Genomic DNA, 16,814 nt, shown 5'->3' on the forward strand with positions numbered 1-16,814 from the left:
TTCCATTACAGTCATTAGCGACGCTCCATTGTCAGAGATTCTACACAACAGAGATGCAACTGGTCGAGTGGCAAAATGGGTGATTGAACTCCTTCCCCTAGATATCAAGTTTGAGGCAAAGAAAGCTATCAAGTCCTAAGCAATTGCAGATTTCGTCGCCGAGTGGATTGAACAGCAACTGCCGACTCAAGTTCACTCGGAGCACTGGACCATGTTCTTCGACGGTTCTAAGATGCTGAATGGTTCCGGTGCTGGGGTAGTATTGGTTCCCCCCCGAGAAGATAAGCTCAGATATGTTCTCCAAATCCACTTTGATTCCTCCAATAACGAAGCAGAATATGAAGCACTTTTGTATGGGTTGCGCATGGCCATTTCACTCGGCGTCCGTCGCCTCATGGTCTATGGCGACTCAGATTTGGTGGTGAATCAAGTGATGAAGGAGTGGGACATCAGAAGTCCAGTCATGACCGGTTATTGCAATGCAGTGAGAAAGCTAGAGAAGAAATTCGAGGGGTTAGAGCTGCATCATATACCCCGACTGAAAAATCAAGCAGCTGATGATTTGGCAAAAATAGGTTCCAAGAGAAAAGCCATTCCCAGTAATGTGTTTCTGGAACACATCCACACACCATCAATTCAAGAGGATCCTTTCACCGAAGAAGTCCCGCAACCAAAAAGTGCCACGGATCTGACTAAAGTTGAGGTTCCAGCAGTGGTCGACCTGATCATGGAAGTTTTGGTCATCACTCCCAACTGGACAGTGCCGTACATCGCGTACATCCTGAGGAAAGAACTCCCAGAGAATGAAGAAGAGGCTCGACAGATCGTCCGTCGATCTAAGGCCTTCACTATGATAAAGGGACAGTTGTACAGGGAAAGCGCGACTGGAGTCGGTCAAAAATGTATAACACCAGAAGAAGGTCAAATAATTCTTGATGATATCCACTCGGGGACCTGTGGCCATCATGCGTCCTCTCAGACCATCGTGGCTAAAGCATACCGAACGGGATTTTACTGGCCAAAAGCAAATGAGATGGCGAAGGAGATAGTCAACAAATGTGAAGGATGTCAGTTCTATTCCAATATGTCGCACAAACCCGCCTCATCCTTGAAGACCATTCCACTCGTCTGGCCCTTCGCTGTTTGGGGATTGGATATGGTTGGACCGCTGAGAACTGGCACGAGCGGCTTCACCCATGTGCTGGTGGCAGTCGACAAATTCACTAAATGGATTGAAGCTAAACCTATCAAGAATCTTGATGTCTGCACCGCTATCAGCTTTATCAGAGAGTTGATATTCAGATATGGAGTTCTGCATAGCATCATCACTGACAATGGGTCAAACTTCGATTCCGACAAGTTCAGAGCTTTTTGCGCCTCTCAAGGCACACGAGTCGACTACGCGTCAGTCGCTCACCCCCAGTCGAATGAACAAGCAGAAAGAGCTAATGGTCTAATTCTCAAAGGACTAAAACCTCGACTGATGCGCGATCTCAAGCATGCAGCAGGCGCATGGGTCGACGAGTTTCCGTCAGTTCTTTGGGGATTGAGGACCACCCCGAATCGGTTGACTGGACGAACCCCATTCTTTCTGGTCTATGGAGCTGAAGCAGTTTTGCCGAGTGACTTGCTTCACAATGCACCCCGAGTCGAACTCTACTATGAAGATGAAGCAGAACAAGCCCGGCAGGACTCATTCGACCTCCTAGAAGAGGAAAGAGAGATGGCCATGATCCGATCGACCATCTATCAACAGGACTTGCGTCGATTCCATGCCAGAAATGTGAAGAGTCGAGCCTTCCAAGAAGGAGACTTGGTCCTCCAAGTGGATCAACAGAAACCACACAAGCTCGCTCCTACTTGGGAAGGTCCTTTCATCGTCACCAGAGTTCCCCACAATGGAGCATACCATCTTTACAATGTCAATCACCAGATTGATGAGCCACGAGCCTGGAAGCGGAGCTGCTCCGCCCCTTTTATACTTAAGTACTCACTCGGATGAGATGTAATAAGAGATACCTCTGTAGTTTGTTTATCAAAAGACAAAAGTGTTATAATTTTCCCAGTGATTGTTGTTGCTTTTGTTTACGTGAGAAATCCCCCAGTGGGTGGCTTAGTTGTGAATCCATTTTGCCTAAGTTTTAAAAAATCCTACCGAGTGGTGAGCCAGCCTCCCACTCGGGGGCTTAGCTGCGAATCCGTTTCGCCTAAGTTTTAAAAAAATCCTACCGAGTGGTGAGCCAGCCTCCCACTCGGGGGCTTAGCTGCAGTCCAAGTACTCGCCTAAGTTTTAAAAAATCCTACCGAGTGGTGAGCCAGCCTCCCACTCTGGGGCTTAACTGCAGTCCAAGTACTCGGCTAAGTTTTAAAAATCCTACCGAGTGGTGAGCGATCCTCCCACTCGGGGGCTTAGCTGTAGTCCAAGTACTCCCCTAAGTTTTAAAAATCCTACCGAGTGGTGAGCGATCCTCCCACTCGGGGGCTTAGCTGCAGTCTAAGTACTCGCCTAAGTTTTAAAAATCCTACCGAGTGGTGAGCGATCCTCCCACTCGGGGCTTAGCTGCAGTCTAAGTACTCGCCTAAGTTTTAAAAATCCTACCGAGTGGTGAGTGATCCTCCCACTCGGAGGCTTAGCTGCAGTCTAAGTACTCGCCTAAGTTTCAAAAATCCTACCGAGTAGTGAGCAATCCTCCCACTCGGGGGCTTAGCTGCAGTCTAATACTCGCCTAAGTTTTAAAAAATCCTACTGAGTGGTGAGCGATCCTCCCACTCGGGGGCTTAGCTGCAGTCTAAGTACTCGCCTAAGTTTGAAAAAATCCTACCGAGTGGTGAGCGATCCTCCCACTCGGAGGCTTAGCTGCAGTCCAAGTACTCGCCTAAGTTTTAAAAATCCTACCGAGTGGTGAGCGATCCTCCCACTTGGAGGCTTAGCTGCAGTCCAAGTACTCGCCTAAGTTTTAAAATCCTACCGAGTGGTGAGCGATCCTCCCACTCGGAGGCTTAGCTGCATTCCAAGTACTCGCCTAAGTTTTAAAAATCCTACCGAGTGGTGAGCGATCCTCCCACTCGGAGGCTTAGCTGCAGTCCAAGTACTTGCCTAAGTTTAAAAATTCTACCGAGTGGTGAGCGATCCTCCCACTCGGGGACTTAGTTGCACTCCAAGTACTCGCCTAAGTATTCCCCACCTCAGAGCTGCATTCCAAGCACAAAGAGTATTCCGAGCAAAAAAACAAATTCCAGTCGAAAGCAAACACCAGCATATTCAGAAATAAACCAAGTTCGGATAAACCCCAAGGTCCCAGACGGCAGATCAAAAGTATTCAAGCATCAAGCCCGAAGAAGTTTAACGGTTACACAATCACTCGGCATTCCGAGGCAAATAAAAGTGGAGCATAATGTTTTTCGGTCATGCATCAGGAGAAGGACTGGCTGGGTCGCAGAAACTGTCGAGGTCAATGCCGTCTGCAATGCGAGTGGCGGCATCAAGGAAGGTGTCCATGAAAGACTGAAACATTGCTTCCTCGTGTTAGCAACCTTGAGCTCCGCCAGCTTGTCTTCTTTGACATCCTTGCAATGCACTCAAACCAGAGACAGAGCGATGTCAGCACCACAGCGAGCAGATGACTTCTTCCATTCTCGCACACGTTCAGGGATTTGATTCAGTCGAGCCATCAAAGACTCGAGATTTTGAGACAGCTCCGCCTGAGGCCAAAGACCAGCATCAACCCGAGTCATTGCAGCTTTCAAGCGTGCCAGATAAGCAACCGCGCTGTCCATGCGAGATTCCAACCGCAGCATGTTCATCGCAACATCATCTTTGACTGGACAGTTGATGGGATCGAGACCCGTCTCGACCTGCCCGGTTTCCGCTTCAAAGTCTTGGCAAAGTTCTGCATGATCGAGAGAATTATGAGTCGATGGCACCATTATACTTGTCAGTCGACAGAAATAAGACAGATTAGTCAATACCTTCAAGTTTCAAGACTAGCTTCGCAGCAAGTTGGCCCAGATAAGACTCTAGCTCGTCATTCTTGGCCTTGAGGCTTCCAAGTTCGTCGGTCAACTTCTCTTTGTTCTTCTTCAGTCGCTCGACCTCCTGATTGGCGTCAGATACAGCAGTCTTCAGCTTGGAGTTTTCTTCTTCTAACTTGCCGACTGAAGCAAGCTTCTTGTCAGGAAGCGTTGTCTTCTCGCGTGCCTCCTTCTGTGCTGCGGCAAGATCCAGATCCTTCTTCTCCAGAGCTTCCTTCATTTTCTCTAAAGAAATAACATTCTTCAGGCGAGGTTGGAGTTGGCGGTTTTCACTACATACATCCGCTCGAGTGAAGCCACTCGGTTCAAAGATGGAAAGGAAAAGTGCCAGTGTTGGGATATGGAGCGGTCGATTGGTTACCTCCCATGGCAGCTACTTCATCACGAGCGGTCTTGAGGTTCTTCTTGGCCAGTTCCAGATCAAGGTTGAGGCTAATTTGTTGTTTGTTCATGTCAGAAAGTTGAGCCCCAAGATCACAAGATTTCTGCAGTCACAGCCATATCAGTCGACAGAGATAAAAAGAGATAATTATTCTAAGACAACCGCCGAATCAAACATTCAACGGCAGTCTCGGGGACTACACCCAGTGGGTGCACTTAGCGTGCCCCCACTGATTTCCAGACCACAGTCGATGGTCGACTGTCCTTCAAAAAAAAGAAGATAGATCAAAATTCTCAGACCACAGTCGACTGCCCGTAGTCAACTACGGTCTCGGGGACTACACCCAGTGGGTGCACTCAGCGTGCCCCCACTAGTGCAAAGAATCAGTTCGAACCGACACAAAGAGATATACTATTTCCGAACAGCCACACTCCAGTGGGTGGTTAGACAAAAAAACGGTCGATCAAAAAATCAACTGACCTGGACATTGGTTTGCATGGCAGCTCCGGCGTTGAAGGCCACCTGACTGGCCTCATGCACCACCTTCAGCTACCCCATCACAAGGTTCAGTTGAAGAAGAGCTTCTCTGGCAGCAGCCGGTGGATCGTCCGGAGTCTGATATGCAGCAAAAAGTGACGGAGGTAGAGCAGTCGAAGCAGCCGCCGGATCTGAAGCATGGAATGACGTCGGCGCAGCAGGAGCCTGAGCATCTGATCCCGAGGGACAATCAGTCGACAGAGGAACGACGAAGGTGACGTTGGTTCGAGCCGGGTCTGTCGACCGCTCGACCGTCGCCGTTGGCGTCCCAGTCGACCGAAGAACTTGGGCTTCGGTCGCCTTCCTGCCCGGCTCCTTGTCCTTCCTCCTACTTCCTCTCAGCGGTACTTCCTCTTCGTCGTCTGGGAGCACAACAATGTCACGTGGAGCTGCAATAAACAGAGAGAGCCATAAAGACAACTGACCAATATTCCAGTCGACCAAACAAGCTTCGAGTCGGGCAAACTTACTGGCTTTGGAGGTAATAGCGTCATCAGCTTCCTCATCGGCAGGGGTCTTGTCAACATCCATATCAGTCATAGCCGAGGTCGGGCTATACAGGTCCATCATCCGCTCGGTCAGAACAAGAAAACCGATCGGAACGAGAAAATATGAGAAGAACATTTACCCAGAGGCAACGGGGACGTCCATCTTGATCCTAGGCTAGGTCTTCCGAGCCTTCGAAGGATTATCTTTGGGCTGCTTGGGGACCGTCTCAGTCAACTCTGGAGTCGAAGACCGAGCGCACTTGTGAGATGGAGCACTCGACGCCGTAGCTTTGCCGCGTTTGCTCACGGGGTCGTGCCGCTGCTTGGATCGACGTTCAGAGCGAGGTGGCGAGTCGGCCACCTCCTCATCGTCAGACTCGTCACTCTCATCATCTTCACCATCTGCTGGGGACTCCCACTCGCCGCTCTCCTCGGCGCTGTCCCCGCCCTCTTGGTCTTGCTCCAGGGCTTGTTCACCATTGGGCATCGAATACATCTCCGTGTAGATCTGCAAAATAAGGAACTGATCATAAGTCAGTCGGAACCTCAATCAGTCGGAAAATATGTTCAAAAATTCAGTTATGACGACCAGACCTTGTCTGGCAGGTTCCTGTCGCTGAAAGGGTCGACTCTCCTGGCACCCCTGGGGTTGTCTTTGTTCCCGGTAATGCCCATCAGCCAGTCGGCCACGGTTTTGGCCTCCACTTCCTCCGGATGAACCCGAGCAGTGTCACCAGCCTCGGAGTACATCCACGTAGAATGATCGCGAGCTTGGAGGGGTTGGATCCGCCGACTGAGGAACACCTCGAGCAGGTCCATACCAGTGATGCCCTGATTGATCAGTTGGACTACTCTCTCAACTAGCATGCATGTCTCTGCCTTCTCAGCAGCGGCCACTCGCAAGGAAGATGGAGTTTGGACACGATCAAAAGAAAAAGGGGGAAGTCCGGTCGACTGGCCTGGGGTCGCGATATCCTGGCAGTAGAACCAGGTCGATTGCCAACCCCTGACCAATTCAGGAAGAGTCATCGGAGGAAAAGAGCTCCTCTTCCTCTTCTGAATGCCCAGGCCCCCGCACATCTGGATAACATGGGTTTTCTCGTCTTTCGAGTTCGCTTTCTTCACGGTTTGGGATCGGATGGTAAAGATGTGTTTGAAGAGGCCCCAGTGCGGTCGGCACCCCAAAAAATTCTCACACATAGAGACGAACGCAGCAAGGTACGTGATGGTATTGGGAGTAAAGTGATGGAGTTGGGCACCGAAAAAGTTTAAGAAGCCCCGAAAGAAAGGATGTGGTGGAAGCGAGAAACCACGGTCGACATGGGTGGCGAGCAAGACACACTCACCCGGTTGCGGCTGCGGCTCCGATTCCCCCTTCTGCAGGCACGCGGATTCATGGACGATCAGCCCTAACTCGGCCAAATCATCCAAGTCCTCTTGCCGGAGCGAAGATCAGATCCAGTCTCCCTGGATCCAACCTGACGGCAGCCCCGAGCGCGATGAAGACCCCCGATTCATCTTCTTGTTCTTAGCCGCCCCCGTCGCCTTCTTCGCACGCTCTAATGCCGCCGTTTTGTCCTTCCCCATGGCGGCAGAACAGCGGTGTCGAGAGTGGTCGTGCTATGCGAGGTGGAGACGCGAGAGGAAGAAGAAGGGAAATGAGCACGCACGGTGCGAATGCCTCGGCTTCGCCGCTTTTAAAGGCCTACTTCCAAGTGGCTGACGCGTGGGCCCGATCAGTCCTGTCAAATCCCCCCAACAGTTGCACACGTGATACGTGGCAAAAAAGGTGGCGCGGAAATCGAAACGTCCGATTTATCTACTCCACTTACCGCAGGACGCTCCGCCTGGCGCGCTTCCACCCAAATTTCGAATCCCGTGAGATCCGGGATCCTCTGTAACCGATCTCACCAAAGATTCCAAGCAGAGATATCACTCGACAGATGTCACTGAACAAACTGGTCGGTGATTTTTGAATCGATCAAGGCGACTGAAACGAAGTCGAAAGTTTCAAACAGCTGTCCTCCACTCGAAGAAGGAGACAAGGCAGATCAAGGGCGAGAACCAGGTCAACTACCGTCCTTCTTTTTCACTCAAACCTCGATCCATTCGGGAGCTAATGATGTAGACACAGACCTAGGGTAGGGTAATAGGCCTGACCTATACGCCCCACCTAAGGTCTTGTCCTAAGAACTAAGGAGTTCAAGAGTCAGAAGCAGAGGACCAACAAAGGTGTCGAAGCGAAGTCCACTCGACCTATCAATCACTCGGAGACCTCTCTTACTCAGGTCACTCGACCACCAAACCACTCGACATATCAGAAGACCTAAAGCCACTCCGCGCAGCAACGGTCAAGCATTCATTCGCATACTTAATGCTCATTTGTAGCACCTTAATACAGGCGTTACCTGTAACGCCTCCTCTTAATGTATATTGAACCCTGTGTAACGGAGGGGAGCTGGGGTCCTGGCGTACTCTATATAAGCCACCCCCCTCCTCTGGGGACAAGGGTTTGCACCCCCTGTAACTCACACACGTATAATCCAGTCGACTGCCTCCGGGCTCCGAGACGTAGGGCTGTTACTTCCTCCGAGAAGGGCCTGAACTCGTAAACCTTGTGTGTACAACTCCTCCATAGCTAAGATCTTGCCTCTCCATTCCTACCCCCATATTCTACTGTCAGACTTAGAACCACGACAGGCATCATATATGTGAAATTGTGTCATGCTGTCATGTTTGCTTAGACAAGATATATGTGAATTGCCACATTTGTCTATCATACAATGTCTGTACGTTTAATTTCTTTTCTTGTTTATCAACCATTTGAATTGGAGGGGTGATGGCAGTATCTAAGGGAGCAAAAACCCGTCCTTCACAAAAGACAGTGCTACCCGTCGACGCAGATAGAACCATGGTTATACTGGCCCACAAACTTGCCGCACCACACATAATCGAGACTCTTCCAGATTGCACACTTAGATCGTTGGGCAGAGAACCAGCTACAACCCATCTAACCCCAACCCCAGCGGATAGTAACCCACTTCTAGTTGAAAAAGCACCATGTCCACCACAGAGTACCCCCACACGAGCAGTTTGTAAAACAACTGCAGTGCCCAAAGCACGAAGACCACCACAACGAACCCAAACTCCGCTTCTCAAACTATAAAATCTAGTCGGATTTCATCGGTAAGTGCTATGTTATATTATACCATAAAAAAGTAATATGTAATCCCTGCTGCATCGTAATTAACCCTACCGTACTCGATGCTTCACTAATAACTTGCAGCAACCATGTTGGGGTTGGAGGGAGCCCCTCCGGTGCATGCCCTGACGACCAAGAAAACTTGCGACCCGTCTGGCATGACCTTCGCTACTGGTGGTGCAGGTGTGTTGTATAGTACATCGCACGAGGTCCCCGCCCTCGCCAAACAGGTCGACACCTTCAGGAAGATGGTCAAGGACGGGACCATCACAGAGAAACAACCGAGTCACTCCGTAGCGCTCGTGGCTTTCTCTGGCAACGACTATGCAGGCACCGGCGTCATTGGCCTAAGTAGCCCCAATGATGTGAGTAACATATCAACACACAATGTATATATGCGTACACTAATTTGAACAATTAATTTGTTTGTGCATCTTACTAACTTATGATTTTCATGTATGTGATGTAGATTAATGCTTATATTGGGAAGGTGACAAAAGAGATTGCGGCTAATGTGGATCAATTGTTGAAGCTCGGGGTGACAAAGGTTCTTGTCAATAACTTGCACCCTATCGGTTGCACGCCATCACACACCCGAACCAACAACTACACCACGTGTGATATTTTTGAAAACTTGGGTGCATCAATCCATAACGATAATCTGAAACAAGTTATGACATCAAAGAAGAATGTCTACATCGTGGACGTATACACCGCCTTTACCAATATTGTGGATCATGCGGCAGGTATGTATCTACATGCATTCAAAACTGTCTCATTATTTTAGAATTATCTTAATCTAATTCGATGGGGGTTTGATTGTGTACTTGAACTACTTTATCTGAACATTCTTAATTTCATGTGCATTAATGTAGGTAAAGGCTCAGAGCTGTCTAAACAATTCAAGCACAAACTATCGCCGTGCTGTGAGAGTTTGGATTCGGATGGTTATTGCGGACAGCAAGGCGAGTCATCCGCAGAGCTTTTGTACACTGTGTGCGACAATTCAAATAGATTTTTCTATTGGGATGACATGCACCCGACCCATGCAGGATGGGAGGCTGTCATGAAACAGTTGGAAAAACCCTTGAGGGAGTTTGTAAATCAAGCCTAGGTAGCTAGGCTTTATGTATTTGTGTAGATCTTTGTATCCATGATGACAACTTCCTGATTGTATTTGATAGTTTCATGTATTTCAAAGACTAGGATTTTCCCGATTCTTCTAGTTGTATTTGATAGTTTCATGTATTTCAAAGACTGGGATTTTTCCGATTCCATGATAAATATTATAATTAATGTATTTGCATCTTCTTTTGTGAAGACTATATTTATAAGAAGTAACTAATGTCATATGCCACATATACAATAATTAAAGATGTGTTGTAACTATATAAATCGAGTACTTGTCTATATATGGCTTAATAAGCTTAGGGCAATTTCATACCTGTTGAATTTTTGTTGTCGGCTTATAGGTAGTCAAACTCAGGACTAAGGAGGGTAAATTTGCCTATGGATATGGACATTTGTGGGCATCCACTTCTTTGTGTTTGTGTTTGTGTGCAGTGCCCAAACCCGCTCATCTTTTTCTTTTAGAATGGGTAGATCTGCCTATGGATATGGGCATTTGTGGGCATCCACTTCTTTGTGTTGGTGTTCGTGTTCAGTGCCCAAACCGGCTCAACTTTTTCTTTTGAGAATGCCCAAACCCGCTCAACTAGTCGTGGGTAGAAAAAGAAAAACATGGACATAACTCTATATTTAAGATTGTTTTCTCAAACTTTTCAAAACAGCTCCTGCTGAGTTTCAGTTTTGGAATCTTAGTTCATCTTCACATGATAAGATCATCCGCGGCACTATGCATGAAATTCAGCCATATACAAATCCATGATGTTAAACACCACAATTCGGATTCAATTGCATTGAACACAGAAATGACAAGTACTCGACGAAGTTCGAATAAACATAGGAAAACGATTTTATTTGTTCCTTCGGCCACCCGCAAAAAAGAAAAAAAACGCCATTGGGTTCGTAGGATCATCTTCACATGATAAGATCATCCGCGGCACGCTTCAACCCCCTCCAGCCGTTGCGAGGTGATTGTAACCATGTGTCCCGGTTGGACCCATTTACTACGCTTCCCTTCAGCCTTATTCATTACTCCTATTCATTACTCCCTCCATTTCAAAATAGATGACTTAACTTTGTATTAACTTTATGTCATCTATTTTGGAACGGAGAGATTAGTCATGAAACTTGTCGCCCGTACGTATCTTCTTCCTCGCGAAATCACCTCCCCCTTCCCTCTCTCCGGTCCACACCTTCCTTGCCCTCTCCGTGTGCAGGTTGGTAGCCTGCTCGCTGCTCGCTACTCGCTCAGTCTGCACGTGCTGCAATGCGGCGAGCTTTTGCAGGAGGCCACACGGATGCAGCGAGGGTGGCGGCGGCCGGTTCTGCAACGTCATGCTACAAGCGACGACGCCATGCTGCGATGGGGCTCCAAGGGCGACCATCGATCGGTACTAGGAGAACATGCTTCCAGTGCTCAAGTTGTGTTGCGACGGAGGCGGACGCCATGCTACAAGCGACTCTGCGACAGGGCTCTAAGGGCGTTGGCCGGTGCTTCGTGTTGCCATGGACATCCGAGGGTGGCCATCGGTACTGCCATGATGTGCTTTGAGCGCCTTGCTGCGACGGCATCAACTAGGACAAGGACGATGCTGTGAGGCATGCTTTGCCGGACGAGGGGCTCTGACAAGGCGGTTGAAATGGCGGGATGCCCAACCAAGGAAAGAAAAAATCTGGATTTCAAGCAAACAACAATCATTGAATGATTTCACTTCCTCCTACTTTAGATCAGCACTTGGCACTTCAGACGTTTTTGTTTCTGAGGCGAGGCAACAGATTTGCCAGACATGACAAAAGGAGCAAGTAATTGTGCATTTAAGCTACAGCACCACCAACCGTGTGATTGTAAGAAATGCAAGGGCCAAAGTGTGGCATCAGTTATCATCAGACATTGTCTTCTCAGCAAACAAATCAAAAACTTTATCACCCTACTTGATTATATGAGGTCCGAAATCAGCAGGGGAGACAGTGAGATAAGAGTATAAGAAATAATCAGATTTGTGCACACAACTAACTCGACACGAACCGATCCGATCCCAAATAGCCCACGAAGTTGAGAACGAGGCCCCGGCAGGCATTCCACCAAACATCTCAAACAAATCTTGCTAGATACCTATGCTTTGGAGTTAATTGTGCATATTGTTGCTGGAGAATGTTGGATGCTTCTTACTGATACAAGATACCAATATCTAGAGCAAACACCAAAGCCACAAAATCATAACACATCAAAGAGCCACGTTCACAAATAAAAGTAACTCAGTGCACCCCACACAGACAGGCCAAAGTGGTCATCACCCCATACAGAAAAATACAGCCCTAAAAAGGATCATCCGCCCTACGGGCTTTACCTTACAGTGACTATATCATCAATCTTCAAGATCATTCTAACGCACTCGCACGCCAGCGAGATGGCGCTCGTGCTTACAAGCAACGGCTGCACGACATTCTCCTCCAGGATGTTTGTGATCTGGCCTTTCCTCACGTTGATGCCCGTGTTCTTCTCACCCTTGGCATGGCGATTCCTTAGCTCGGTAACAATGGCGATTGGGTTGAGCCCTGCATTCTCAGCCAGTGTGTAAGGGATGACCTCAAGTGCGTCGGCAAACTCCTTGATGCAGTAACTCTCCATCCCATGGAGCTCCTTTGACCAAGCAGCCAGTTGCATTGACATTTCTATTTCCGGAGCACCGCCACCAGCAATTAAAAACCTCTTGTTCACCAAGCACCTTCATAAAAGTAAGCACGCGCAGGATCAGAACACTGAAGAAATAATACCCCCTCCGTCCGGAAATACTTGTCCTAGAAATGAATAAAATGGATGTATCTATAACTAAAATAAGTCTAGATACAACCATCTGTAGGACAAGTATTTCCGGACGGAGGGAGTACATTTTAAGCTAAAAACAGTGTTAAGTGACTTCATATAATATGCAACACCATAAATACCACAAAATGATACACAAGCTTCAAACACACACCATGAGCAAGAATAATAATTTCACGAGGACACATGCCTACTTATGCTCAAGGCCTATACATTGGTATGTAACTTGTCTTAAATTGTTATATGTCCAAGACCATGAGGCCAGCACCCCCTATTTGGGTAAAAAAAGGCCTGGAAAAAGAGCTTTACTCCAAGCAGTTGTTTCTTCGTAAAATTCAGAAGCAATCATCTAATTATGAATCAACAACATGAATTGTTAAAATTGACAGGCATAAGATGAGACTGTCATCGTAATATCCAAAAGGCAGTAAAAAGGCATTGGAGCTAGCTACTAGCTCCCACCAGAATTTCCTTTATAAAGGAAATGATGCACACAGACCCCTTCGTCACTATCCTGGCTTCTCACATAAACATGCACACTAGGGGTCTGAAGCTTACACACTACGACAAGCTTGTATTACAAGGACATAATGTCCTTTAATTTTAGGACTAACCAACAAACCTACTACACTTACGAACTTTACCAAGCTGGCATTTTACAGCTAAATCTCAAACAGCTAACTATTGCTTCGCATGACTAGCCAAATTGACTTTGATATCTCACTTGCATGCAACTCAAGATTGTCCAACTAGCTGACTAAGTGCTAGCTAATATTACTAGCCTAATTACATTCTACTTCTTGCCATCTTGCTAGAACTAGGAACATCCTAACTTGCCGGTATGCATGGACAGATACTAACAACTACTACTTGTAACAAGATTAGAACTAACAAAAGTTGCTGCCTAGCCACTCCGTGGTGCCCTACTGCAGACCATAAGAGGTGATCTAGCCATCAGATCCAAGCACTGCATTGCAGAGGGGTGAAGTGAAGAGCGAGAGAGAGAGTCGCTTTCACTGTGTTCACAAAGCAGGTGCGGAGTGTCAGAAGAAAGGATGGAGTAAATTCTGCACAAAAACCCTATTTCTTTCGAGTGAAAATGGGCAGCCATGTCCAGGAATGAAATACAGAAGTGCTGCTTGTCGCAGTAAGTAGTAGGCTAACCCTAAAAGGTCTCCACCTTGCTCAAAGGTCAAAGCCTAAGCTCACCGCTTACTCTTGTGAATTTAATTTGAATAATCTATTATTACCAACATAAAGCACCAAATCTCCAGATTCAAAAGTATAGATGACAAAGGGTCATCATAAAGTACCATGAACAGACATGAGATGCAACTTAGCAAATGAGGAAGTGTATGGCCCACACAAAGCACCATGTGCAATATGCCAGCCTGGTGATCACTGGATCACTGAGAGTCACTCAAATAGCATATAAGAAAGTAAATTGAGCTTGATCAAACTTGGCTCGGTGTCACACATAATCATCGAGTGAACCTATGCTCCCTATGTGTCTACCGCAGCATATATAGTGGTCAAAGGTAACATAGCTATTTTTTCCGAAGTTGTTGCGACGGCGTATGTGGAAGCAACAACATAACAGTAGGAGACCATGTTGATAATGGCAGAAATAGAACATGACAGTATATGTGCAAGCAACGTGATAGGAAATTGCATTTACTCTACCAACCTACAATAACAAAGGGATCCTATAATATTTGTGTGTTTAACTAATTAAAACAATGTTGCTTTCAACATGTAAATAAACATATTATAGGAGAACAAATGTTCGTTTATACCACTTGACAATTTACTGCTATGAACAGATTCAATAGAAAATTAGGAGTATGATCCTATCATCTTAATCGATTAATTGTTCAACAATGTTGTGCATATTTAAAGTTACTCCACATCATTTACCAATAAGACTTCACCCAAGTCACTATATTCACAATGACCTAGAAAAGCAGGACTACGATAGACAACCTTTCATATAACACACAGAAGATTGTTTCAGTGGAAGTCAAATTACCTGATGACACATAGGGCGTCATGGAGACTGCGATCAGCTTCATCAATAACCAACTGGTTGGACCCACGGACAAGCACAGTTGCAGTCCTCCCCATGTCCCTGATCCCGGTGATCTTGACAATCTTGCCATCTCCAGCAGACACTTCCTCGACAACATCAGCATACCCAAGCTTATCCTCACGGAAATGCTCAATGTTGGCAATTGGCAGGCAGTTGAGAGTCTTGGTGATAAACTCAATCTCGTCCCTCTCTACATCCTTGACCACCAGAATCTTGGCCTTTGCGAGATAGTGCAGCGACAACTCGGTCACGGCATCACGCAAGATGCTCTTCTGGATGAGGAGGACATTGCACCCAGAAGCCTTGATCTTCTTGACCATCCCTAGGATGTAATTCCGCTCCTCGCGGAGGATGCGGTCCATCTGCGCATAGTCTGACACGATGACGCTCTGCTCAATATCAGTCTTGGGCGGTGAGATCTGAAACTGGATGACAGCGATCTTGGCATTCTCGATCCTAGATGGCCCCCCGGCAGCATGGCTGGCCTTCTTGTCAAAGATAAGGCCGCGGACAAGCTCGGTGTCATCGACAGTGCCGCCGAGCTTCTTTATGATGCGGATGTCGCGGAGATCAAGAAGCTCCGGGTGGGCGGGATCGACCACGGAGAGGGCGGCGTCAACAGCGAGCGGGGCGAGGAGGCCGGAGTACTGGGAGACGACCTTGGAGTTGAGCGCGGTGGAGGCAGACTTGACGAGGGAGTCCCGGTCGGTGAGCTCGATGGGGATGGCCATGCCCTCGAGGACCTGGACGGCGCGGGCCGCGAGGCGGTGGAGGGAGTCGGCGGCGGCGGTGGGGTGGGCGCCGGCCGCGAGGAGCGACTGCGCGCGGCGGAGCAGGGCCCCGGCGATGACGACGACGGTGGTGGTGCCGTCGCCGGCGGCCGCGTCCTGCGAGCGGGAGAGCTCGGCGAGCATGCGGGCCGCGGGCTGGAGGAGCGACATGCGCGAGAGGATGGTGGCGCCGTCGTTGGTGATGATGACCTCCTGGTCACCCGAGGAGATCATCTTGTCCATGCCGCGGGGGCCGAGGGAGGTGCGCACCGCGTCGGCGACCGAGCGCGCGGACGCGATGTTGGCGCCGCGGACGTCGTCGCGGCGCTTGGTGTCGGTGTAGGTCTCTCCCTTGCGGGCCGACGGCGCGGCGGCGACGGCGGGGGTGGCCATGGCGGCGGCGGCGGATCGGGGGGAGCGGAGGGGAGGCTAGGGCTTTTCAGATTTCGCTTGGTGGGAGGAGGGAGGGAGGGAGGGGCGCTGGATGGACCTGGAGAGTGCGATCGCGGTTTCGGTATATACCCCGGGAGAGCGGGCCCAAACTTGCGGCCCAGTGGAGGCCGTGGCCGTGAATGTTGGTCTCCTAGGGCCTAGAATGATGAACTGTCACCGTCATACCCGGTAAGGCGGTATACGCTAAAAAAACGGTAAGGCGGTAAGGGCCATCTACATATCGCCATATCTAAAAAAAAAGTGTCAATCCTAAAAAAAACTTGATTTTTTGTTGTCTTTTTCTGGTTTTGTACAATCTTTGGTAGATGGCAATAGCCGTGAGGCCGAATATGTTAATTTGGACACCAATGTATGCAGTATATACGAAAAGTAAAATTATATATGGTTATAATGCGATTTACAAACTCTGTGGTTTTATGCAGTAGTGGAAACTGCTCCTGCTCCTGATTATAGTTCTGTTGCTTTTGGGTTTGGGGCTTCAAGTGCTGCTGCCCGTAACGTGTTTACTTTTTTCTTTTCACGTGTTTCTCCTCGTTTCGGTATTGAACTGTTTGTATTTTGGAAGCTTGGCGATTGTGTTTTATTTATAAAGCGGGCCTTGAGTTTTTTTGTCAAAAAAGTTGTTCAAATTCTTCTCTTCTGTATAATGTTATCGAAACGCATATATTATCTATACATACATCTCTGATTAATCAAGCGCAAGCGCACTTATATCCGCTTGAGATAATGGATTGTTTTTTTACTATAATATGTCAAATTGCCCACACACCCCAAGAGTGAATACACCCTCTACCCAACCATGCTTTGAGGTGCTCTCTTTCACACACACACACACACACAAACAAACTTTTTTTTGTTGGATACTTGCATATGTATGTTATTTATATCATATCATACTTCTTTATCTGAAAG

General features: G+C 48.0%; 1 protein-coding gene and 1 pseudogene across 1 annotated transcript; one reads left to right on the plus strand and one right to left on the minus strand.

Annotated features, from left to right (window-relative positions):
* The first annotated feature begins 6,759 nt into the window (after positions 1-6,759).
* On the plus strand, positions 6,760-9,755 carry LOC147960761 (GDSL esterase/lipase At5g03610-like; annotated as a pseudogene).
* A 2,201-nt stretch (positions 9,756-11,956) lies between these two features.
* Positions 11,957-15,929, minus strand: LOC125518478 (TCP-1/cpn60 chaperonin family protein). The gene is made up of 2 exons (XM_048683308.2): positions 14,620-15,929; positions 11,957-12,492 (listed from the first exon to the last, which is right to left on the minus strand). Exons 1-2 carry the CDS (start codon positions 15,840-15,842, stop codon positions 12,111-12,113), a joined length of 1,605 nt encoding a protein of 534 aa, XP_048539265.1. The 5' UTR covers positions 15,843-15,929; the 3' UTR covers positions 11,957-12,110.
* Positions 15,930-16,814: the final 885 nt, after the last annotated feature.

Source organism: Triticum urartu, chromosome 7A, assembly GCF_056163025.1.
Source record: "Triticum urartu cultivar PI428250 chromosome 7A, HENAU_Tu73, whole genome shotgun sequence".
Lineage (NCBI taxonomy): Eukaryota > Viridiplantae > Streptophyta > Magnoliopsida > Poales > Poaceae > Triticum > Triticum urartu.